The sequence below is a fragment of the Hemiscyllium ocellatum genome, chromosome 9, assembly GCF_020745735.1.
Source record: "Hemiscyllium ocellatum isolate sHemOce1 chromosome 9, sHemOce1.pat.X.cur, whole genome shotgun sequence".
Lineage (NCBI taxonomy): Eukaryota > Metazoa > Chordata > Chondrichthyes > Orectolobiformes > Hemiscylliidae > Hemiscyllium > Hemiscyllium ocellatum.
Window position 1 is genome coordinate 51,020,732 of NC_083409.1, and position 25,446 is coordinate 51,046,177.

The 25,446-nt window shown below is 40.1% G+C and overlaps 1 protein-coding gene across 4 annotated transcripts in view; it reads left to right on the forward strand.

The window, feature by feature from the left end:
* swt1 (SWT1 RNA endoribonuclease homolog) overlaps nt 1-25,446 on the forward strand; it is a 140,556-nt gene that overhangs the window by 86,539 nt on the left and 28,571 nt on the right. For all 4 annotated transcript variants that reach the window (XM_060829746.1, XM_060829749.1, XM_060829748.1 and 1 more), the window contains 4 exons: nt 4,729-4,867; nt 17,238-17,389; nt 18,490-18,731; nt 19,183-19,326. In XM_060829746.1, the coding sequence (XP_060685729.1) occupies nt 4,729-4,867; nt 17,238-17,389; nt 18,490-18,731; nt 19,183-19,326 (677 nt within the window). The remainder of the gene's footprint in view (nt 1-4,728; nt 4,868-17,237; nt 17,390-18,489; nt 18,732-19,182; nt 19,327-25,446) is intronic.

The window sequence follows — 25,446 nt, forward strand, 5'->3', positions numbered from 1 at the left end:
CTTTAATTCCGGTTTCCAGGATGTCCTTCAACACCCTTACTCTAGCACTCCAGTATCTCTGGATCTTACAGCATGATCAGTAGCAGTGTGTAAGAGTGCCTATACTAATTTTACATTTGGGACACCCTGGAGACGCTCCTCTCTTGAACTTAGCTAGCTTCTCTGGTGCCATATGAGCCCTGTAAAATCTTCAATTGCATGGCCTGTGCTTTGTTGCATATTGAGATTTTCTTAACATTTTCCCATATATCTTCCCATGTTTCCAGTGAAATATCCTCTCCTAGTTCCCGATTCCAAGTCCTACAGAGTCTCTCCACATTTCTTAAGGCACGTCCTTTCTGTGAATGATACAATGTACTAACTGAAAGAGCATCCATGCACTGGACACTTTTTTTCCACATCTGATTTGTAAGACTGAGCTAGGAGCATGGTCTTCCTCTGTATATAATCTCTTATCTGAAAGTACCCAAAAAAATCCCTTTTAGATAATCCATGTTTATAACTTCATTAGCTAAATGACATCAAGACCTCGTACTCGAGCAATTCTCCCAAACAAGAGATTTCCTTATTCTCTCAAAGCTTAAAGCCACAGTCCATTGTCCCAGGTTTAAGTACTTGGGCTCATGCAAATGGTGTAAACAGCGAGGTCTTAAGCCAGTTACCCTTGTCTTGCCTCATTATCCTCCAGGCTTTCACGATATTTAAATGATTGGGCTCTTACACTGCTCGATCACGGATTTCATCTTATCTATGAATAATAGATTAACTAGGGGACATCTTGAATGCGAGGCTTCAACATCAATCCAAATCAATGCCGAATTCCCCTGTAACCAGTCACTGTCATATGCTAACAGGGCGCTTAGTTGATATCTCTTCAAGTCTGGAAGGTCCATCCACCATCACCATCACCCCCTCCCCAACTATCCTGCAGGAGCTGCAATTTAGTAAATTTAATTAGGGGGCGCCTGCAACACCAAATAAAGGACACTAGCCAACCATTGAGCCTCCATAACACTCGTCTAAGTAGCGACAAAAGGAGCATTCTCATGAGGTACAACAGGTGAGGAAGGGCTATTCAGCCTAACCATGATAATGGTAATCCCTTCCACTGCTGCAAATCCTGTTTTATCCGCTCCAGTAATTGTGTATAATTAACCTTTTATACAGCTGGTGGAAGGGAATGTTTTAAGACTAAGCCAGTTCTGCTGTAATGCGAATAACGTGATTGAAGAATTTAGTCCGTTATTTATAGAACGCGAACCTTCCTTATCTGTATTGGCTATAACCCAATTCTGGCCCCATTCGTTTAAATAGTGCTGTTATTCCACGATTTTCTTATATCGTGGGATTGCAGGGGAACAGAACTATTGTGTTATATAAGAACATACTGTATAATATTTTAAAAGTTGTACCAGCAAATAAACAGGCACTACTCTTTTTGAGTATTCCTGAAAAAAAAACTGCTGCTAATGTCTTTATCTAGCACTAATGAGGACAAATGCAAAAGTGGTAAATTTCAAGGACAGCAACCATTTGTACTGCACGAGAAAAGGTTGCTCATTGGTTGGCAAGTTGACTGTGATAGGTTGAGGAGAAAGTGAGATGCTGGAAGTTAGAATCGAGAGTGTGGTACTAGCAAAGCACAGCAGGTCAGGCAGCTTCCAAGAAGGAGGAAAATCGATGTTTCGGGCATAAGCCTCATTCCTGATGAAGGGCTTATGCCCGAAATGTCGATTCTCCTGCTCCTGTGATAGGTTGAGGCTTTCCCATAGAGAAGACAAAGGGAACTATTGTCCCCCTTGCTTTTGTTTGATTCAAAGGATGCCTGGCAATGTTCCTTTTCTCCTACGGAGGTAAAGTCCCTGTGTATCAATATACATAAGTTCTAGCAAGTGCAAGTAAGCTACTTGCGAGCCTTGCTGTTGACCTTAATTGGTTGTTAGTATTATTATTAGAAACCACACTTAGGGTGGTTCAGCAAGTGTTGTTCAATGGCATCTAATTTACTAATTATGTTGTGAGTTTTGCAAGAGCTGTCTAATGTCCAGTGGCCCAATGCACTTGTTCTCTTTAAGAGACACCACTCTTAAAAGAGAATCCAACAATATCACTTTACAGTTTCTCAAAAATCCAGATAAGTACCTTATCATGCCTGGTTTTGTTTTTACTGCTTTTTCCTTGATTACTCGCCACTAAAGCTTAGCTGTCCTCAGTCTTTTACTAATCTGCAGCGTTCTAACCAAACCTTTCTGGAATGTTAGTCTCATAAATATACTCTTTCACTGAGATAACTTACTTACTTTTTTAGAGGAGATTATATTTGCATCTGACTTCAAACGGGCTCCTTTATACTGCCCAAAAGCTTTTCCTGGGTTTCGAGAAAATGAAATCAATTTTTAATTAATCTAAATCCAAAAGCAGGCTAATAAATGTCCTCAATGGTTCTTGTCTCTTGACATAAGCCTCCGCAATCTAAACAAATATCTGTTAATAATCCAAGATGCAGATACTGGTTTAATATCATGGTTTTGGAAATGCTGACTAAGATAATCTTCAAACCTCTTCACAAAAATAAATAATTAGTTTAGCATCCAAACTCTTCAAAGAAAAAAAAAGTGATATTCTAATCACCAAGCTTTTCATCACAAAGGGCAGTTGGAAAATATCAATAGGAGTAGACAATGTTTACATGGATTTATGAAAGTGACATCAAGTTTAACAATCCTATTTGAGTTTTTTTAAGGAAATAACTAGTTGAATAGATGTGGGAAAACCAGTGGAGGCTGTGTGTTGAATTCTCAGAAGGTATTTGTTAAAGTCTCACAGAAGAGACTAAGCTGCAAGATTAAAGCACATGCTGACTTTTTTTTAAGAACTGGTTAGCAGACATGAAACAGGAGGGTCGGATTACATGAGTTTCTTTTCATGGAAGGTGGTGTCTTGCGAAGTATCACAGGAAATCAGTGTTTGAGTCTCAGCTCCTATCAATATATATCAAGTGTTTGGATGTGGGTATCAAGTTTAATATTTCTAAGTTTGAGGTGGCACAGTAGCTCAGTGGTTAGCACTGCCTCACACTGCCAGGACCTGGGTTTGATTCCATCCTTGGGCCATTCTGTGGAGTTTGCACATTCTCCACGTCTCTGCATGGGTTTCCTCTGGGTGCACCTCTTTCCTTCCATAGTCCAAAAAATGTGATTACCACTTGAATGAGAATGTTTTATGAATTAAATGATGCCTGCTGGTAATTCTGATAATATCACAACCCTGAGATCCTCTGGGAATACGGTGATATTACCTTTGTACTGAACTAATCCATGCTTGCAAAATTGGAACATGAAGTCCTAACTGGGATTAGATCAAGTAGGTCAATGCTGTGGTTCAGTGGTTAGCACTGCAGCAGCCTCACGGTGCCAGCAAGTGGGTTCATTGGCTATAGAAAAATGTTATTGTTATCTCTGTATCGAAGTGACGTAGACCAGTTTTTTGCAGCATCCAGCCTTGGATGATTGTATGAAGTTTGAATATGGTCTCTATGTCTGTGTGGTTTTTCTCTGGGTGGTGCAATTTCCCCCCTCATTTCAAAGATGTGCAGGGCAGGTGGATTGGCTATACTAAATTTCCCATAGTGTGCCAGGGATACACAGGTTAAGACAGTTAGTCATCGTAAATGCAGATTTACTGGGTTGGTTTGGGAGCTGGATCTGGGCGGGATGCTCTTCGGAGGGTCGGTACAGACTTGTTGGGCCAAATGGTCTCTTTCTGCACTGTGGAAATTCTACGAAACCACTATAAGACATGATTCAGCAATTGGACAGCATTTGCTGGCAATCCTGAATGTTCTCAGAATTACGTGACCAATCAATTTAAGATTATGACTAGTAATTGGGTTTGTAATGTAGCCATGCTTTCGAGAAGCTACAAATATTCATACACAGAGACCTGTCCTCTGTTAGGAGAAAGAAACATGTTCAGTCACTGTGCCTTTTTTGAAATGAACAAAAATGTTGTGGACAGAAACATTCCCAGTTGCATTCTCCATGGCCAAGTCTTAACCAGTCAGAGTCAACTTGCCAACCAGTGCGCACCCTCATGACATGCAGTATACATTATTGATTCCTTCTGGTCTTATTGCATTTCTGTCCTGATGAATTCAAAATGAAAATGTTTTGATAACATAACTTTATTTTTCAGTAATGTCAGTATGATGAAATGATTACTTTATGTTGAATAATTGATTTTGTTTGTTTTGACACTGTAGAAATTGAATCAATATTTAATTCCATGTTATGTTATAAAACGTCTTCCATTTTTCCCGTGCGTAATAAGAGAATTTTAAAAATCAACAATTTGGATAATTTGTGAAAATTGAATTTCACCAGGAATTCCACCAGAGGTGTAGTGACACTCGTAGAAATTACAGGCATTTAGTACTACATATTTTTTATTTTAAGTCCAGAATCGTACAAGGCCTTATCTTTCTGATAAAGAATTGTGCCTGCAGCATTCCAGATATTCATGTTTTGATCTGACTTATTCCTAAGTTGGGGACTATAAACTTTGTAACATATCAAAATATGTTTAAGTGTTTAAAAGTTTGTAAAGTAATCGCATTGTACAACTTTTAAAATTTTATGACTGTTACCAAAGTGCGGAGAATGGTTAAATATAATAAGTTAAATGACTAATGATGTAATTGCTATGATCTCTTTCTGATCCTGACATCAGATACTATTTGTGAAGCCTCCTTGGTCCTTAGAAGACTTATTGCTATGTATGAAGAAACATTGGATTGCTGTATTTGGCCTAATTGTGAAAAGAAATTTGCAGTCATCTGTGGAAATGTTAAGTGATTATTTTCAAGCAGGTATGTGCAGGACATCAAATTTCATTCATTGCAGAAGGGTTGACCGTGATGTAATTATTGCTGAAAATGTGTTGCTGGAAAAGCGCAGCAGGTCAGGCAGCATCCAAGGAACAGGAAATTCGACGTTTCGGGCATAAGCCCTTCTCCTCGTGACGTAATTATTGATAGAAAATCTCACTGCAAGTTCATCAGCCACTTTTCTGAAGAGATAATCTGATTTTAGTTCCATTATTTTGTATAACAGACAGCACAATTTACTGCTGGATTAAGGTCACCGTGCTGTAGACTTCAAAGCAACACTTAGTGCTGTTTACTAAATTTCTTATCCATGCAATATTGCTATTATGTGGGCACTTCTAAGCTGTCTGCGAACAGTTGAAAAGTTTCAGGGACATTTCATGTTTTAATTGCAAGTGTTTCCTTTTCATGGACCAGAATTCTGAAAAGCGCATGTTTAGTCTGGAATCAAAAACTCTTAATTTTTAGGTATGTTTTCGATTTTTGAATAATTGTTTTCAGATTTTCATCAAAAGTGTAACTCCTAGGCATTTTTGTGCTGTACATCATGGTATATGTATCATTCTTTGGACCATAGACTCAAGACCAGCCCATCAATACTGCTCTGCCATTCAATGGAATCATGACTGACACCATTTCATTGCCTTTCATCCACAACCTTGATTCCCTTACTGATTTAAAAATCTGTCTATCTCAGCCTTGAATACACTTAATGACCATGACCCTACGGTCTACTCCAATAAATAATTCCTACCCGTCCTTCAGTATGGTTTTACTGATTATGCCACTGAAGGGGAAATATGTTTTGTATAGTTTTCTATATGAATGCACATCTTTCTGTCTTTAACTCTATTACAGATGGTGGTCTGTTGATCGCTCATATAAATGCTTCTGCTAGAATAATTTCATTCAGTGTATTTCTGTTTCAAGTATTCTTAAGTCTTAATATCATCACTATAATCAAATATTTAAACAGAGCTTTCTGTGTTTACTAATCAGGTTAACATTGTGCCCTGGCTATTCTTTCTAATTTTCTGTAAATCAATGTGGTCAACCCAGACCAACCTCTAACGAAGAAGTAGTCAATGATTATAGAATAAACATGACGAAGCAAATTATCGTCAGGTTACGGTGACTTACACTGCCTTACAGTGGAACTATATAAATGGAGCCAAATTTTTAAGAAAGGCAGAAAGAACAATACTGTGATGTTGGATATGTGATTTTATGTGTGTGTTGTTTCGAGTCATAGAGATATACAGCATGAAAACAGACACTTCATTCGAACTTGTCCATGCTGACCAGATATCCTAACTAAATCTAATTTCATTTGGCAGCATTTGGCCCATATCCCTCTAAACGCTTCCTATTCCAATACCCATCCAGATGCCTTTTAAATGTTGTAATTGTATCAGCCTCCAACACTTCCTCTGGCAGCTCATTCCATACATGCACTGCTCGTTCCATTCATGAAAGAGTTGCCCCTTAGATCCCTTTTAAATCTTTTTCCTCTCACCTTAAACCTATGCCCTCTAGTTCTGGACTCCCCCATGCTCGGGAAAAGAGCTGAATCTACTTACCCAATCCATGCCCCTCATGATTTTATAAACCTCTATAAGGTCACTCCTTAGCCTCTGATGCTGTAGGGAAAACAGCCTCAGTCAATTCAGTCTGTCTGTACAGCTAAAACCCTCCAACTCGGGTAATATTCTTATAAATCTTTTCTGAACACCTTCAAGTTTCACAACATCCTTCCTTTAGGAGGGAGACTAGAATTGTGTGCTGTATTCCAAAATTGGCCTAACACTATCCTGCACTGTTGCAACATGACCTCCCAACTCCTATACTCAGTGCACTGACCAATAAAGGCAAGCATACCAAATGTCTTCCTCACTATTCTATCTACCTGCGATTCCACTTTCAAGGAACTATGAACCTGCACACCAAGTTCTCTTTGATCATCAACACTCCCAGGATCTTACCATGAAGTGTATAAGTTCTGTCCTGATTTGCCTTTCCAATATGCAGCACCTCACATTTATCTATATTAAACTCCATTTGAGATCGTATTCAATAACGACAGAGATCAGGCAAATAGCCTCTTCGTTGATCCTTCGCAGTAACACAGTTCGAGGTGGCGATGGAATCCAAACTACAGTGTTTACAGTAAGCTCTTTCTACACAGTTTTTACATATGTGAAATTTTTAGCACTATGGTGTTACATAGTTGTATCTATTATACACAAAAGTTTGCGTGATATCTATCCTGACGAAGCAGGAGATGGTTTAAGCACTTCTTAAATGCTGGCCATTTCTCCTGGGGAAATCAGGGCTAACATAAAAGCAAAAGAGAAAGCATATAAAATAGCAAAAAACAGTAAAAGAGCAGAGGATTGGGAAGCTTACAAAGACCAACAATAAAAAAAAATGAGGGAGAAGCTTAAGTATGAGGGTAAGTTAGCCAGTAATACAAAGGAAGACTATACGTTTCTTTAGATATGTAAAGGGCAAAAGAGAGGCAAAAGTGGGCATTGGGCTGCTGAAAGATAACTCAGGAGATATAGTAGTGGGGAACAAAGAAATAATTACTTCGGTTCAGTCTTCACAGTGGAAGACATGAATAATTTCCCTAAAATTCAAGAGAGTGCGGGGACAGAGAGTATGGTCACCAAGACCAAGGAAAAGATGCTAGAAAAACTGAATGGCCTGAAGGTAGATAAATAACCTAGACCAGATGGACTACACACCAGAATTCTAAGGGAGATAGCTGAAGAGATAGTAGAGGGATCACTAGAATCAGGGAGAGTCCCAGAGGACTGGAAAATTTCTAATGTAACACGCTTGTTTAAAAAGGGAGTATGGCAGAAGATGGAAAATTATAGATCAATTAGCCGTGGGTAAGATCCTGGAATCCATCGTGAAGGATGAGATTTCTGAACACTTGGAAGTGAATGGTAAAATAAGAGAGTCAGCATGGTTTCATTAAGTAGGTCATGCCTGACAAATTGTCTCGAATTCTTTGAGGAAGTAATGAGCAGATCAGACCAAGGAGAGCCAATGGATGATGTCTATCTGGACTTCAAGAAGACCTTTGACAAATTGATGCTCAGGAGACTACTGAATAAGTTAAGGACCCATGGTGTTAGAGGCCAGGTGCAAGCATGGATAGAAGCTTGCCTGTCTGGTAGAAAGCAGAGAGTGGGGATAAAGGGGTCCTTTTCATGGTGGTAGCCAGTGACAAGTTGTGTTCCGCAAGATTCTGCATTGGGACCACAATTTTTCACTTTATACATTAACAATCTAGATGAAGGAACTGAGGGAATTCTGGCTACATATGCAGATGATACAAAGATAGATAGTAGGACACGTAACATTGAGGAAGCAGGAGGCTGCAGAAGGATTTGGATGGTTAAGAGAGTGGGCAAAGAAATGGCAGATGGAATACAACGTAGGAAGGTGTGAGGTCATGCACATTGGTAGGAAGAATAGAGGCATGGACTATTTTCTAAATGGAGAGAAAATTCAGAAGTCTGAAATGCAAAGAGACTTGGGAGTTCCAGTCCAGAAGTCTCTGAAGTAAACTTGCAGGTTCATTCAGTAGTTAGGAGGGTAAATGCAGTGATGGCATTTATTTTGAGAGGATTTGAATATAAAAGCAGGGATGTACTTCTGAGGCATGATAAAGCTTTGGTCGGGCCACGTTTGTAATATGGTGTGCAGTTTTTGACCCCATATATCAGGAAGGATGTATTTGGCCCTGGAGCATATTCAGAAGAGATTCACGAGAATGGTCCCAGGAATGAAAAACTTAACATGAGGAACATTTAAGGATTCTGGGTGTATCCTCAATGGAGTTTAGAAGGATGAGGGGGTATCTAACTGAAGCTTACTGAATACTGAATATCCTGGACACAGTGGATGTTGGAAAGATGTTTCCATTGCTAGGAGAGACGGGCTCAAGGGCATAGTCTTAGAGTAGACCTTTCAGAACAGAGATAAGGAGAAACTACTTCAACCAAAGAGTGGTGAATCTATGGAATTCACTGCCGTAGTAGGCTGTGCAGGCCAGATCATTGTGTATATTTAAGACTGAGATAGGTTTTTCATTGTAAAAGGGATCAAGGGTTATGGGAAGAAAGCAGGAGGATGGGGTTGAGAAACTTATCAGCCATGATTGAATGGTTGAGCAGACTCAATGGACAGAATGACCTAATTTCTGCTCCTATGTCTTATGGTCTTATGAGAATGTCTGTCTGGTCTGACATTGCATAATTAAAAGGTGTTAGTCCTTTTGTCTTTAATGTTAACAAAAATACGAGACCTATATAATCTAAATAATTAGAAATTAAATATGTACTAAATTAAAGTATAGAGAGTATCAAACTGACCTCCCGCAGCTGGGCCATGAGATTTGATTTACTGCTGCTGGTTTTAATCATTCCTACACGTTAATTCATGCAGTTCATGGAAGTGCTGTTTTGATCATAAATCTTTTAAATGGGGTAGTGGCCATATTTAAAAGGTACATGCTAGTGAAGGAAACTGTTTGATGTTCTGCAATTTTTTCAGGTCCTGAAAGGTGGTTTATTAAGGGCTGATTAATATTATAATCTTTCCATAGTTTTGAGTGCGCAATGAAGAGACAATGGCAGGTTTGGCACTGTTCTGAGTAGGTTACAGTTTTAACACTTATTCAGAGATAGGTTTGATACAAATCTAAACACTGATTGCAGCAAGGAGCCGATAAGAATTGAAAGGTGTAAAGAACCAGTCATGGGTTGCAAGGGATGTTTTAATTTAGTTTATCTTGTAATAGTAAAATGTACTACAAAAACGCAGTTTTATAAATGAATGGAAACATGGGATAGTAAACATAATGTGCTTGTACCACTTTAGAACATTTCTTTCATGGGATGTGGACCAGAATGTATTGACCATTTCTAGTTGCCCTTGAGAAGTCCTGATACTTTTGTGGGTGCACTTTAGACACATAGTCACTCGACCTTTTCTCCTAAGACAAGCCTTGATTCTAGAACCTTGTCTGAACTATCTCCAATGCAATTACATCTTTCCTTCATTCTTGAAGACACTTGTGGATGAACAATAAATATTGGCAGTGCTAGTGATCATGAGATCCTATGAGGGTTAAATTTTAGAATTGTTCAAATTACATTCTTCAATTTATGATGTTCCCCTGAATAGGCATTTAAAGTAAGCAAATATTTTGTATCTCTTCACCATAGAAGGTTCAAACAGCATCTGAGAATGGAGATGAAAGGGAAGAAATTTTTTAAAAAATGCTTTATGATCACCAGCAAAAAGACACTGAGAAAAGTGTTCAAATTTAAAAGCTGCCAGTTCCCCAGGTCCTGATAGGTTTCATCCTAGAGTCTTAAAAGAAGTAGCTGCCTTTGAGAGAATACCTGCATTGGTCTTAGTTTTACAAAAGTTTCTTGATTCTGGAAAGTTTGCAGTTTGGAAAATAGCAAATAAGACTCCTCTATTCAAGGAAGGAAGGAGATAAAAAGCAGGAAGCTGCAGGCAAGTTAGTTTCATGTTTGTTATAGGGAATTGCTAGAATCTACTATTCGGAAGGTTATGTTGGACAGTGGAAAATCTGCACGTAATTGGGTAGAGACAACATTGTTTTGTGAAAGGGAAACCATGTTCAGTCAATCGATTGGAGGTCTTTGAGGAAGTAATGGAGAACTAATGGACATACTGTACTTAGATTTCCAGATATTATTTGACAAAATGCTACATCAAAGATTTCTAACCAAACTGAGCTTATAGGGTAGGGGGTAATATATTAGCATGGATAGAGAATTGGTTAGCTAACAGCAAACTGGGAGTAGGCGTAAATTGGTCATTTTGTGACGATGTGACGAGCGGAATGCCACAGGGATCAACACGAATGCCTCAATTACTTTCATGTTTGAAGTGGACCTGGGTGTGGAATGATTCATTTAGTCATTCCTCCAAGCCCACTATATCCTTCCTCCGGTGTGGTGCTCAGAGTACCCAAGTAGGGTCTAACCAACGTCTTGTATAACCACAACATAACTTCTGCATCCTGATACTCCAGTCCTCTACATATAATTAGCCTTCTTGATTATTTTTTGCACCTGTTTGTGGCATTTTAAAGTTCTATGCACTTGAACTCCAGCCTCTTTGGACGTCCACTGTATTTAACTTCATACCATCCAGAAAGTACACTGGTTTATCCTTTTTCAATCCAAATGAATAACCTCATACCTACTTATATAAAACTCCATCGGTCACAGTTTTGCCCATCAACCTATTTTATCAATATTTATTTTTTTATGCCATCATCTACACTGTCTACAATGCTGATTTTGTGTCATCAGCAAATTTGGATAAACGACTTTCAACACCATTATCCAAGTCATATCATAATATTTCAATAAGATCACTATACGTTTTTCAAAACTTCAAATGATACAGGTGAAAACTAGTTAACCTTTATTAATAATAACATCCTGCCTCCATCCTAGGAGTTAGTCAAATGCACCCTCGCTATGGAAAGATTATAAATTGCATTCATAGCCACAAAAGTCAGGATACCAAAACAGCAGTCAGATATACTCTCACCAATTCTCTGTATAATTGTAATGAACTTCTCTACTTTTATATTGACTTCCTCTTCAATTCTCATACTGCCATATTATCATTTTCCAACTCCGGTACCAAGACAACTAGATCCCTCAGTGTTCTGGAATCTTTCTCCATTTAATTAATACAGTGTTTTACTATTCTTGCTGCAAAAGTGGACCGGTTTACATTTTTTTTGCTTTTCAGACTCTTTATGTGCTCTTGACAATTTGCTTTCCAACCAAAAACCACTTTCAGCCATTGTCTCAATCATGGGCGGCCCCAACAAAGGGAGTACAATGTACGTTTACATGAATGTTACTTGGACTTCAGGGTTAAATTATGGGGACAGCTGATATAAATTAGATCTGTTTTCTCAGAATTTAGAAGGTTAAGGGGTGATCTGATATTAACAGCAAAGGACAGGACAGGGTCAGTTAACTATTTCCACTGGTCGGGGATTCTAAAATTAGGGATCATAACCTTAAAAGAAAGGGCTAAACCATTCAGGAGAGATGATAGGAAGCACTTCTACTCTCAAAGGATGGTAGATGTTTGGAACAATCTTCCAGAAACTGTGGTAAGTGCTGGATCAGTTGTTAATTTTAAATCAGAGATAGATTATTGAAAATATTGAAGACAGATATATGGAGCTAGGCCACAGATCAGCCATGATATTATTGAATGGCAGAACAGGCACGAAGGTCTGAAAAGTGTATGCCTATACCTATGTTCCTAAGATCCTGATGGGACATGGTGGATGCTGAACGAATGTTTCCTCTTGTGGCAGGGTCTGGAGCTTGGGACACAGTTTAAAAATTAGTGCTCAGAGAGTTGAGAGTCTTTGGAAAACTTCGGCCTTGTCTTTTGCACTGATGTGCTGGGCTCTTCCATTATTGAGGATGGGGATATTTGTGGAGACTGCTTCTCCAGTGAGTTGTTTAATCATCCACCACCTTTCACAACTGGATATGGCTGGACTGGAGGGCATAAATCTGATCCATTGGTTTTGGGATCACTTAACTCTGTCTATTGCTTGCTGTTATTGATGTTTGACATACAAGTGTTCCTGTTTAATGGCTTCACCAGGTTGTTATCTTTTCTTCAGTTATATCTAGTGTGGCTCCTGGCATGCCCTCCTGTACTGTCCATTGAACCTAGTGTTGATCCTCTGGCTTGATTATAATGATTGAGTGCCGATAAGGCAGGCATAAAGTTACAGATTATGCTGGAATACAGTACTGCTCTAATTATGGCCTATAGCATCTCATGGATACCCAGTTTTAATTTGCTAGATCTGTTTGAAGACTGTCCCATTTAGCCCGGTGATAGTGCCACACAGCATGATGGAGGTTGTTTATGATGTGAAGATGGGCCTTTGTCTCCACAAGGATTGTATAGTGGTCACTCTTATCGATACTACCATGATAGCTGGGAAGTGAAGTTAAGACCACAATGAGATCACTCATGATCTTACTAAATGGTGGAGCAGGCTCAAAGCACCATTTAGAGTCCTCCTGCCCCTAACAGATGTGTTTGTAATTCAAGACAGTGGGAGTGAGAACTGATCGAGTGGCTGATTCCACAATATCGGGAATGGGAGAAGTGAGTCAGTTAAGGGATTGGGCAGCATTAACACTCAGTGACTGTGCTGAGGTTGCTGTCCTTAATTTGCTATATTGAGTATTTGACTGAGCTCTTCCGAAGATATTCGAGGGGGGTCCTTTGTGTTCTGTTGGCAAAACAGGATTATGTAAGGAGCAATGATGAGTTGGATAGAGGTTTGAGAGGGCAAAGTGAGAAGTCTAGAACATAGAATATAGAACAGTACAGTGCAGAATGGGCCCTTTGGCCCTCGATGTTGCGCTGACCTGTGAATTATTCTCAGCTTGTCCCCCTACACTATCCCAAAATCATCCATGTGCTTATCTAAGGATTGTTTAAATCTCCCTAATGTGGTTTAGAATTAGATTAGATTAGATTACTTACAGTGTGGAAACAGGTCCTTCGGCCCAACAAGTCCACACCAACCCGCCGAAGTGCAACCCACCCATACCTCTACATTTACCCATTACCTAACACTATGGGCAATTTAGCATGGCCAATTCACCAGACCCGCACATCTTTGGACTGTGGGAGGAAACCGGAGCACCCGGAGGAAACCCACGCAGACATTGGGAGAACGTGCAAACTCCACACAGTCAGTGTGGAAGCAAAAATCTAGATAGAAAAGATGTGGAAATAAAAATGATATTTTTTCATTCCATTCTCTTGAAAGTATAATATTTCTCACAAGATGTTTCAATAAAATGCTACAGGTAATTGTTTTGGAATTCTACATATGAACAAATGTCATTCAAATACAAATTAGAAAGTTTTGGAAGATATAATTGAAAATTGGCCTGCAGCATTTTGTTGGTGTTCAAATTTCCTGTTAATAATGGCAGCCAATAAGTTAGTCTGAAGTAGGAAATAATTAAATCTATATATTTGTCCAATTTATTTTACATTTAAGTGATAGGCTTTTATATATTGTGTCATTTCGACAAAAATAGCAACAAATGTCTTCACAATTTTAAATGTACGTTATTATTTAATTGCGTTAAAGGACCGCACAGTGACTCTGTTATTAGCACTATCACCCACAGCACCTGGGACCCACATTCGACTCCAGCTTTGGGTGACTGTGTGGATTGGCCATGCTAAATTCCCCCATAGCGTCCAGGGTTGTGGTGGGTAGGTGTGTTAGCTACGATAAATGTCAGAGTGGGGGAGTACGATGCTATTTGGAGGCAGGATGTAAGCTCGGTGGGACAATTGGCCTTAAGCTGCTCTGAAGGTATTCTATGATGATACGATTCTAGCATTAAATGTCAAAGTACTTCAGAATTTTTTTTTCTGAACTGTTTCTTGTAAGAGTGTTGCCCGGATGCTGAAAAACAAAAAAAAAGGCACAAACATTTTTAAGGTTAGCGAGTTTTGAGAAGATTTGTAGCTCAGGTTGTGGTTCTAGATGTAGGTTTGCTTGCTGACTGGAAGGGTCGTTTTCAGACATTTCATTACCGTACTAGGTAACATCATCAGTGAGTTCCGGATACTGTGCTCGTGGCATGGCCCACTTTCTAATTATGTGTTTAGTTTTCCTTGGGTTGACCCCGTTATTTCCTGTGGTGATGTCATGTCCTGTTCTTTTTCTCAGCAAGTGGTAAATGGGATCCAAGTCAATGTATTTGTTGATAGAGTTCCGGTTGGAATACATGTTTCTAGGAATTCTTGCGTGTCTCTATTTGGCTTGTCCTAGGATGGATGTGACTTCCCAGTCAAAGTGGTGTCCTTCCTCATCAGTATGTAAGGATACTAGTGACTAGTTGATTTTCATGTATCCTGGTGGCTAGTTTTCTGCCAGTTTGTCCAATGTCGTGTTTGTTACAGTTTTTGCAAGGTATTTTTGTAAATGACATTAGTTTTGCTTGTTGTCTGTATAGTTTCAAGTTCATTAGCTGCTGTTTTAGTGTGTTGGTGGATTTGTGGGCTACCATGATGCCAAGAGGTCTGAGTAGTCAGGCAGTCATTTCCGAAATGTCTTTGACATCGGGGAGAGTGGCTAGGGTTTCTGGATGCGTTTTGTCTGCTTGTTTGGGTTTATTGCTGAGAAAATCGGCAGACTGTGTTCATTGGGTACCCATTATTTTCTAATACACTGTATGGGTGATTTTCCTCTGCTCTGCATTGTTCCTCTATGCTGCAGTGTGTGTTGGCTCGTTGAAATAATATTTTAATTCAGCTTCATTTGTGGCTGATGGGATGATTGCTTCTGTAGTTCAGTATTTGGTCAGTATATGTTGTTTTCCTGTAGACGCTGGCTTGAAGTTCCCCATTGTCTGTTCACTCTACTGTGACATCTAGGAATGGCAGTTTGTTATTGTTTTCCTCCTCTAGTGAATTTCATGCCAGTAAGGTTATTATCAGTGGTCTCAAAAGTTTCCTTTAATTTGTTTCATTTAGTGATGACAAAGATGTCATCCACGTAAGCAGACCCAAAGTTTGGGTTGGATGGTTGGCAGAGTTGTTGTTCAAGTCTCTGCATTACTGCCTCAGCTAAGAATCCTGATATTGAAGATCCCATGGCTGTTCCATTGGTTTGTCTGCAGGTTTTGTTGTTGAAGGTGAAGTAGGTGGTAAGGCATAGATCTGCTAGCTTGACAATATTGTCCTTGCTGATGAAGTTGGTGGTACTTCGTATACGTGCCTTTGGTTCTTCAAATAATGTATTCAGTGTTTCCTTGGCCACTTTGATGTTGATGTTGTTGATGGATGTGAACAGGGCTGTTATCTTGCTTTGCCCCAAACTTTGGGTCCGCTACGTGGTTGACATCTTCATCGTCACCAAATGAAACAAATTAGAGAAAATCTTCAAGACCATCAATAATATCCTTGCAGGCATAAAATTCGCTAAAGACTAGGAAAACAACAACAAACTGCCATTTCCAGATGACACAGTTGAGCGAATAGCCAGTGTCTACAGGAAAACAACACATATTGACCTAATACTGAACTACAGAAGCAATCATCCCAACATCCACAAACGAAGCTGCATTAAAATATTATTTCAACGAGCCACCACACACTGCAGCACCGAGGAACTATGCTGAGCAGAGGAAAATCATCTGTACAGTGTGTTCAAAAGGACTGGGTACCCAGTGAACACAGTCAGCTGATTTTCTCAGCAATAAACCCAAACAAGCAGACAAAACACATCCAGAAACCCTAGCCACTTTCACCTACAGCAATGACATTTCGGAAATGACTGCCTGACTACTCAGATCTCTTGGCATCATGGTAGCCCGTAAATTCATCAACACACTAAAACAGCAGCTAATGAATTTGAATGACCTTATACAGACAACAAACAAAACTAATGTCATTTACAAAATACCTTGCCAGAACTGTAACAAACACTACATTGGACAAACTGGCAGAAAACTAGCCACCGGGATACATGAACATCAACTAGCCACAAAACGACATGATCTTCTCTCACTAGTATCCTTACATATGGATGAGGAAGGACACCACTTTGACTGGGACAACACATCCTCCGAGGACAAGCCAAACAGACACGTACGAGAATTCCTAGAAGCATGGCATTCCAACTCTATCAATAAGCACATTGACTTGGATCCCATTTACCACTCCCTGAGGAAAAGAACAGGAAATGACATCACTTACCCAAGGAAATCTAAACACATAAATAGAAAATGGGCCATTCCACCAGCGCTTCATCTGGAGGCTCCCTGATGATGTTACCTAGTATGGTGACAAAATGTCTGAAAACGAACCTTTCAGCTCAGCAAGCAAACCTATATCCAGATTTTTTTAGGTTGCTATTGTAGTTCTTATTTACATTGCATTAGTAAATACATTTAATAGATTTTTTTTGCAATCTGATCTCCATTACAGCCAACAATAGGGCAGGATATCAGCAACACATTCTACATAAGTCATACTTGAGTTCACTGCATCCTATTTAAATAGTCGCAGCCCTAGTAATCTAAATTTGGCCAGAAGCGTGGTCAAGAGATGAAACAGCAGTTTTGTACAAGTTCATTCATTAGCACAATGTTGCAAAAGTACCTGTTGCTCTGGCTCTCCATTTTGTTAAAATCCCAGGGCTAATGTTTGGTTTGAAGGACTGTTTGATTTACTGCCTTTAACCTTGGCTTTCTTTTTCACCATCTAGGTAAAAGATCACGGTTGAATCATTTTACTGTTACCTGGATGTTGCTAGAATCCCAAAAACTAATACAAGCCTTCAACTCAAGATCAGGTTATGGTGGCATTCTCCCACGCACCTTGGCTGTCATAGATGAGTTGCGTGAAAAGATTTCTGAGGTACCTTTGTACTTTCTAATCACCTTCTTGTAATATTGGGACAGATATTATGTTAGTTGGGTTGGTGACGATTCGACACGGCATATTCGCCACTGCCAGTTCGCCACCCGCGTTTCTCCACTGGGGTTGTTTAACCTCTGGAGACTATTCACCACCGGAAATATATATATGTACTGATTGTTTTCCCTCCCGCCTATTCTTTCATACTTCTCAGTCCCCTTTATTTATACAACAACATACTACATATTGATAAAAAACGAGGTAAAGTAAATATCATTTTATTGGTTTATACATAAGAATGAGTTACAAACACTTGCGGTGGCGAATCATCCTCAGTAGCCAATGGGCAGTGGCGAAGCGTCCTCGGCGGTGAAAAGGCGCTAATCGACGGCGGCGAATGATCCCATCCTGATGATAGTTAAAGTTCGTATTGTTGTGGATGAAAACAGTAGCAGCAATTACTTACAACAGTAATACATTTGATGGAATTTGAGACTGGGGCTATTCCAGTGGCAGACAGTCGTATTAGAATAGGGCATCCAATCATTCTGAGCACTTCTGAAGTTCCCCATTGTAGTTAACGTGCTCTTCTCAGTGATTTTTCATCTCGGATTTTTATCTAATTTGTTTTCTACTTCCACGTGATTGCATCGATGTTGGGGTGAGTGATTGAATTAATGTGTGAGTAGATTATGGTATGTGGAATGGACTTTTTTCTTGTTTGAAATGTTAACCCTAACTACTTTAGTCTGCTTTATGCAGGAATAATACACAGAATGCAAATATGTGATCCAATAATTTTGCATTATCAGGAATCGATGCACACAGTATGAAATCCCCAAGCAAAGTAGCAGGGAACATATGACATACGAAATTAATGGGGAGAAAGTGCTCCCACGGGAAGATGTTTCGGAAGTGGGTAGGAAAGAGGTATTGGGAGTGGGGAGTTGTGGGCTCCCTTGTCAGGCTATGAATTGAAAGTAAGTTACCACAACTGGACAAAAGAGTCAGTACCTTCCCTCATTTAAAAAAAAATTAAAATTGGATGAATATTTGGGGTCTAAGGTTAGAAATCATTTTTCTTTCTCCTTGTTGTAAAGTATTGCAGCAAAAATGAACTAACTTCAACATTGCCAGAATGGTCACAAGGGTCTTCTGAAAAGTTGGAAATTCCATTCGCGCCACCTTTAAATCCAGATTCAGGAAGAAATGTGACTGTCTTTCCATTCAACTGTATCAGTGGATGCCCCACGTCAGAGATAGATAACTCACAAGATGTGAACAGAATTCAACAAATCTGGGCCACCTTTGAAAATGTATGGAATATAATAAACAAATACAGGTAAAAAGGCATTATTTACTGATGAACATATAAGTAACTATATGCAGTTTTGATTTAGGCACATTCTTGGCTGTTTCCCAAAGCAATTAACTTTACTCTATATGCTGCTATGATGTAAGCATTTTGACTGGAGTGGAGAAACTGGATGAACTGTTACTTGGGTTTTGAGATGTTATCTTGTAAAGTTGAAATTTGTGAAATGTAAACCAACTATTAATGGTATTTACTGAATGACTGCCAAACTTCAAACCGCTAAACTTCAAACCACCAAATTGACATTCCCAGAAATGACAATCTGCTTCCTAACTAACAAGTGAGAGTTTTTATTAACTTGTGCGAGCAATCCTGTAAATAAAATATTCATCTTTCATATTCATATAAAATAAATTGCTTTTGCTTTGATCTTGTATGACAGCTCATGAGATTGTGAGATTACTTTCTTTTCCACCAGCTCGTTAATTTTTGCAACCTTCAACCTTCCTCACAACCCGTTAACTGTTGTAACTGACAGCAAGCTGCCACTTCCTGAGGAAGCATTTCAGAGCCTGCAAAGATTGATGCCTGCTGTAAAAGAACTACTGACAGGAATTCAGAGGTGAGCACCTAGCTGTCCAGGAGAAATGTATAATGAAGTTGGCAACTACCTTTGAATGCAGGTAGTTCCCAAGTGTAATTTGATAATTGTGCAGCAAGTTGTGTGCTAGCTGATAGTGCCAATAATTCACGTTTTACGTTTCCTTTCTCTAAATGATAAGTTCTAATATTCATGCAACAAAATTGTAGAACATTGCATCAATCCAAGCAGACTCGCTACTTGTGTAAACTGTAGGTATCATAATGAAACAAACCTTTGTTATCTTGTTAGCAAGTAGGGAGACAAAAATCTTTTGTAAAGTTTCTTTGTTTCTTTGTTTTCATTTTAAGCTACATTTTCTATTATTCTGAATCATTATGCTGTAAGAAATTATAAAGTTACTTGCCAATTGATAAACTTTTGTTTAAATTGCTATGTTGTGGTGGGCGGCACGGTGGCACAGTGGTTAGCACTGCTGCTTCACAGCGCCTGAGACCCGGGTTCAATTCCCGACTCAGGCGACTGACTGTGTGGAGTTTGCACGTTCTCCCTGTGTCTGCGTGGGTTTCCTCCGGGTGCTCCGGTTTCCTCCCACAGTCCAAAGATGTGCGGGTCAGGTGAATTGGCCGTGCTAAATTGCCCGTAGTGTTAGGTAAGGGGTGTATGTAGGGGTATGGGTGGGTTGCGCTTCGGCGGGTCGGTGTGGACTTGTTGGGCCGAAGGGCCTGTTTCCACACTGTAAGTAATCTAATCTAATCTTAAAATAACATTCATCGGGAAGTGCAACATGAAGCTTAAATAAAAACAGAAAATCTTCAAAATACATTATAAGATCATAAGACATAGAAACAGAAATTAAGCGATTCAGCCCATTGAGTCTGCTCTGTCATTCAATCATGGTTGATAAGTTTCTCAACCTCATTCTCCTGCTTTCTCCCCATAACCCTTGACCCCCTTTGTACTCAATAACCTATCCATTTCAGTTTTAAATATACTCAATGACCTGGCCTCCTCAGCCTTTAGTGGCAATGAATTCCATCGATTCACCACTCCCTGGCTGATGAAGTTTCTCCTTATCTCTGTTTTAAAAGGTCTCCCTTTTATTCTAAGGCTATTATCTCAGTCTCTAGTCTCTCCTACCAATGCAAACAACATCCCAATATCTATTCTATTGAGGCCATTCAGTATTCTGTATGTTTCAATTAGATCTCCCCCATGCTTCTAAATTCAATAGGGTAAAAACTCCGAATCCTCAAATGTTAAGCTTTTCATTCCTGGGACCATTCTCGTGAACCTCTTCTGAACACCCTCCAGGGCCAGTATATCCTTCCTGAAATGAAGGGCCCAAAACTGCACACTATACTCCAAATGTGGCCTGACCAGAGCCTTATGGAGCCTCAGAAGTACATCCCTGTTTTTATATTCAAGTCCAAGTTCATGCCCATCATTGCATTTGCCTTCTTAACTACTGACTCAACCTGCAAGTTTACCTTGGGAGAATTCTGGACTGGGACTCCCAAGTCTCTTTGCACTTCAGACTTCTGAATTTTCTCCCCATTTAGAAAATAGTCCACACCTCTGTTCTTCCTATCAAAGTGAATGACTTTACACTTTCCCATGTTGTACACCATCTGCCACTTCTTTGCCCACTCTCCTAATCTGTCCAAATATGTCTGCAGCCTCCCCGCCTCCCCAGTGCTATCTGTCTCTCTTTTGTATCGTCTGCAAACGTAGCCAAAATGTAGTCAGTTCCATCATCTAGATTGTTAATGTATAAAGTGAAATGTTGTGGTCCCAACACTGAGCCTTGCAGAACGCTTCTTGTCACCTTGTGCCATCCTGATAAGGACCCTTTTATCCCCACACTCTGTTTCTGCCAGACAGCCAAGCTTCTATCCATGCCAGCATCTTGCCTCTGACACCATGACCAATATCTTACTCAGTAACCTCCAGAGTAGCACCTTGTCAAAGGCCTTCCTGAAGTCCAGTTAGATAACATGCATTGGTTCTCCTTTGTCCTGATTTCCTGTCGAATTTCCTGTTCCTTGGATGCTGCCTGACCTGCTGTGCTTTAACCAGCAACACATTTTCAGCTCTGATCTCCAGCATCTGCAGACCTCACTTTTTACTCGAAGATTCTCCTTTGTCTAACCTGCTTATTACTTCCTCAAAGAATTCTAGCAAATTTGTCAGGTAACATACCCTTGATGAAACCATGCTGACTTTGCCCAATTTTACCATACACTTCCAAGTATTCAGAAATCCCATCCTTCACATTCCAGAATCTTAACCCATGACTGAGGTTAGCCTAATTGGTCTGTCATTGTCTGTCTTTTGCCTTATTCCCTTTTTAAACAAGGGTGTTATGTTAGTGATTTTCCAGTCCTCTGGGACACTGTCCTATTTTAGCAACTCCTGAAAGATCACCGCTAATGCCTCAATTATCTTTTCAGCTGAGTCCCTTAGGACTCTGGGGTGTAGTCCATCTGATCCAAGTGATTCATCCACCTTCAGGCCATTCAGTTTTTCTAGCACCTTCTCCTTGCTGATGGTCACCATACTCAGCTCTGCTCCCACACACTCTTGAATTTTTGCAATATTACCCATGTCTTCCACCATGAAGACTGATGCGAAGAAGTCACTTGGTTTCTCAGCCATTTCCTTGTGCCCCCCTAATATGCCTCATCCCCCTACTGAATTAGTTTAAACCCGCCCAAAGAGCATTAACAAATTTCTCCCCCCCACCACCCCAGGATATTAGCACCCCTCTTGTTCAGATGAAGACCATCTTGTTTGTAGAGTTCCCACCTACCCCAGAAAGAGCCCCAATTATCCAGGAATCCAAAACCCTTCTTTTTGCGCATTCCCTGTAGCCACCTGTTCAACTCCTCAGAATTGTAGTTAGAGTATACGGGAGGTTGAGAGTAGTGAAGTCAGAACTAAGATTTCAGTATTGTAAGACGGCACTGGCAAGCAAGAAGTTGGTTTGATGTGTCTCTATTTCAACACTAGGAGCATCCGGAATAATGTGGGTGAACTTTCAGCATGGGTTGGTACCTGGGATTTCGAAGTTGTGGCCCTTTCAGAGACATGGGTAGAGCAGGGACAGGAATGGTTATTGCAAGTTCTGGGATTTAGATGTTTCAATAAGGACAGAGAAAATGGTAAAAGAGGGAGTGGTGTGGCACTGTTGGTCAAAGACAGTATTATGGTTGCAGTAAAGATGTTTGAGGACTCACCTACTGAGATAGTATGGGCTGAGATTAGCATCCAGAAAGAAGAGGTTACCCTGTTGGAAATTTTCTATAGGCTTCCAAATAATTCCAGAGATGTAGAGGATAGGATAGCAAAGATGATTCTCGATAGGAGCGAGAGTGACAGGGTGGTTGTTATGAGGGACTTTAATTTTCCAAATATTAATTGGGAATACTATAGTTCAAGTACTTTAAATGGGTCAGTTTTTGTCCAATGTGTGCAGGAGGGTCTCCTGTAATAGGCCAACAAGGGTGAGGCCACATCAGATATGGAGCTGGGGAATGAACCAAGCCACGTATTAGATTTTGTAGAACTTTGGTGATAGTGACTACAGTTCAGTTATGGTTACTTTAGCGATGGAAATGGATAGGTATATACCCTAGAGCAAGAGTTATAGCTGGGATAAAGGCAATTAAGATGCGATTAGGCAAGATTTAGGATGCATAGGATGGGGAAGGAAACTGCAAGGGATAGACACAGTTGAAATGTGGAGTTAATTCAAGGACAAGCTACTGCAGGTCCTTGATAAGTATGTACCGGTCAGGCAGGAAGGAATTTTTTGAGTGCGGGCACCATGGTTTACTAAGGAAATAGAATCTCTTGTCAAGAAGAAGAAGAAGGCTCATGTTAGGATGAGAAGTAATAGCTCAGTTAGGGTGCTTGAGAGTTACAAGTTAGCCAGGAAAGACCTAAAGAGAGCTAAGAAGATCCAGGGGGGCACATGAGAACTCATTGGCAGATAGGATCAAGGAAAACCCTCAGGCATATCAGGAATAAAAGAATGACAAGAGTAAGTTTAGAGCCAGTCAAGCATAGTAGTGGGAAGTTGTACGTGGAGTCAGAAGAGGAAGGGGAAGTGCTAAATGAATACTTTTTATCAGTATTCACTCTAGAAAAAGACAATGTGCTGAAGGAGAATACTGAGATACAGGCTATGAGACGAGATGGGATTGCAGTGCGTAAGGAGGAGGTATTAGCAATTCTGGAGAGTGTGAAAATGGATAAGTCCCCTGGGCTGGATTTGATTTATCCTAGGATTCTCTGGGAAGCCACGGAGGAGATTACCGAGCCTTTGGCTTTGATCTTTATGTCGTCATTGGCTACAGGAATAGAGCCAGAAGACTGGAAGTTAGCAAATGTTGTTCCCTTGTTCAAGAAGGGGAGTAGAGACAACCCAGGAGATTATAGACCTGTAAGCCTTACTTCAGTTGTGGGTAAAGTGTTGGAAAGGGTTATAAAAGATAGGATTTATAATCATCGAGAAAGAAATAAACTGATTAAGGATAGTCAACACGGTTTTGTGAAGGGTAGATCATGCCTCATGAACCTTATTGAGTTCTTTGAGAAGGTGACCAAACAGGTGAATGAGGATAAAGCGGTTGATGTCATGTATATGGATTTCAGTAAAGTATTTGATAAGGTTCCCCATGGTAGGCTATTGCACAAACTATGGAGGCATGGGATTGAGGGTGACTTAACAGTTTGGATCAGACATTGGCTTGCTGAAAGAAGACAGAGGGTGGTAGTTGATGGGAAATATTTATCTGAAAGTTCAGTTACTAGTGGGGTAACTGAAGGATCTGTTTTGGATCCATGGTGTTTGTCATTTTTATAAATGACCTGGATGGTTTGGTAAATTTGCGGATGACACAAAGGTTGGTAGAGTTGTGGATAGTGACGAAGGATGTTGTAGGTTACAGAGAAACATAGATAAGCTGCAGGGCTGGGCTGAGAGATGGTAAATGGAGTTTAATGTGAAAAAGTGTGAGTTGATTCACTTTGGAAGGAGTAACAGGAAAGCAGAGTACTGGGTTAATGGTAAGATTCTTGGTAATGTCAATGAGCAGAGAGATCTTGGTGTCCAGATACATAGATCCTTGAATGTTGCCACCCAGGTTGATAGGGTTGTTAAGAAGGCAGACAGGTATTTTAGTTTTTATTGGTAGAGGAATTGAGTTTCGGAGCCATGAGGTCATGCTGCAGCTGTGCTGCCACATTTGGAGTATTGCGTACAGTTCTGGAGAGGATGTGGAAGCTTTGGAAAGGGTTCAGAGGAGATTTACTCGGATGTTGTCTGGTATGGAGGGAAGGTCTTATGAGGAAAGGCTGAGGGGCTTGAGGCTGTTTTCATTAGAGAGAAGAAGGTTGACTTAGTTGAGACATACAAGATAATTAGAGGACTAGATAGGTTGGACAGTGAGAGCCTTTTTCCTCAGATGGCGATGGCTAGCACGAGAGGGCATTGCTTTAAATTAAGGGATGATAGATATAGGACAGATGTCAGAGAGTAGTCGGGGCTTGAACGGCCTGCCTGCAACAGTAGTAGACTCGCCAACTTTAAGGGCATTTAAATGGTCATTGGATAGGCATATGGATGAGAGTGGGATAACGTAGGTTAGATGGACTTCAGATTGGTTCCACGGGGTAGGTGCAACATCAAGGGCTGAAGAGCCTGTACTGCACTGTAATGTTGTATGTTCTATCTGCTGCATCATTTTCCAGAGGCCCACTGTCCATTTTTGCCTCCCTTTTGCCCATTATATATCTAAATAAACTCTTAGAGTCTTCCTTTAGATTACTGGCTAGCTTACCCTCTTATTTAATCTTCTCCCTTCTAATTTCTTCTTTTGTTGCCCTTTGTTCGGCTTTGTAAGCTTCCCAATCCTCTGGTTTTTCACTGCCCTTTGCCACATTATATGCTTTCTTCTTTGCTCTTACATTATCCCTGACTTCCCTAGTTAGCCTTCGTTGCCTCATCCTTCCTGCAGCATGCTTCTTCTTTAGAATACTTACAGTGTGGAAACAGGCCCTTCGGCCTAACAAGTCCACACCGACCCTCCAAAGAGTAACCCAGCCAGACCCATTTCCCTCTGACTAATGCACCTA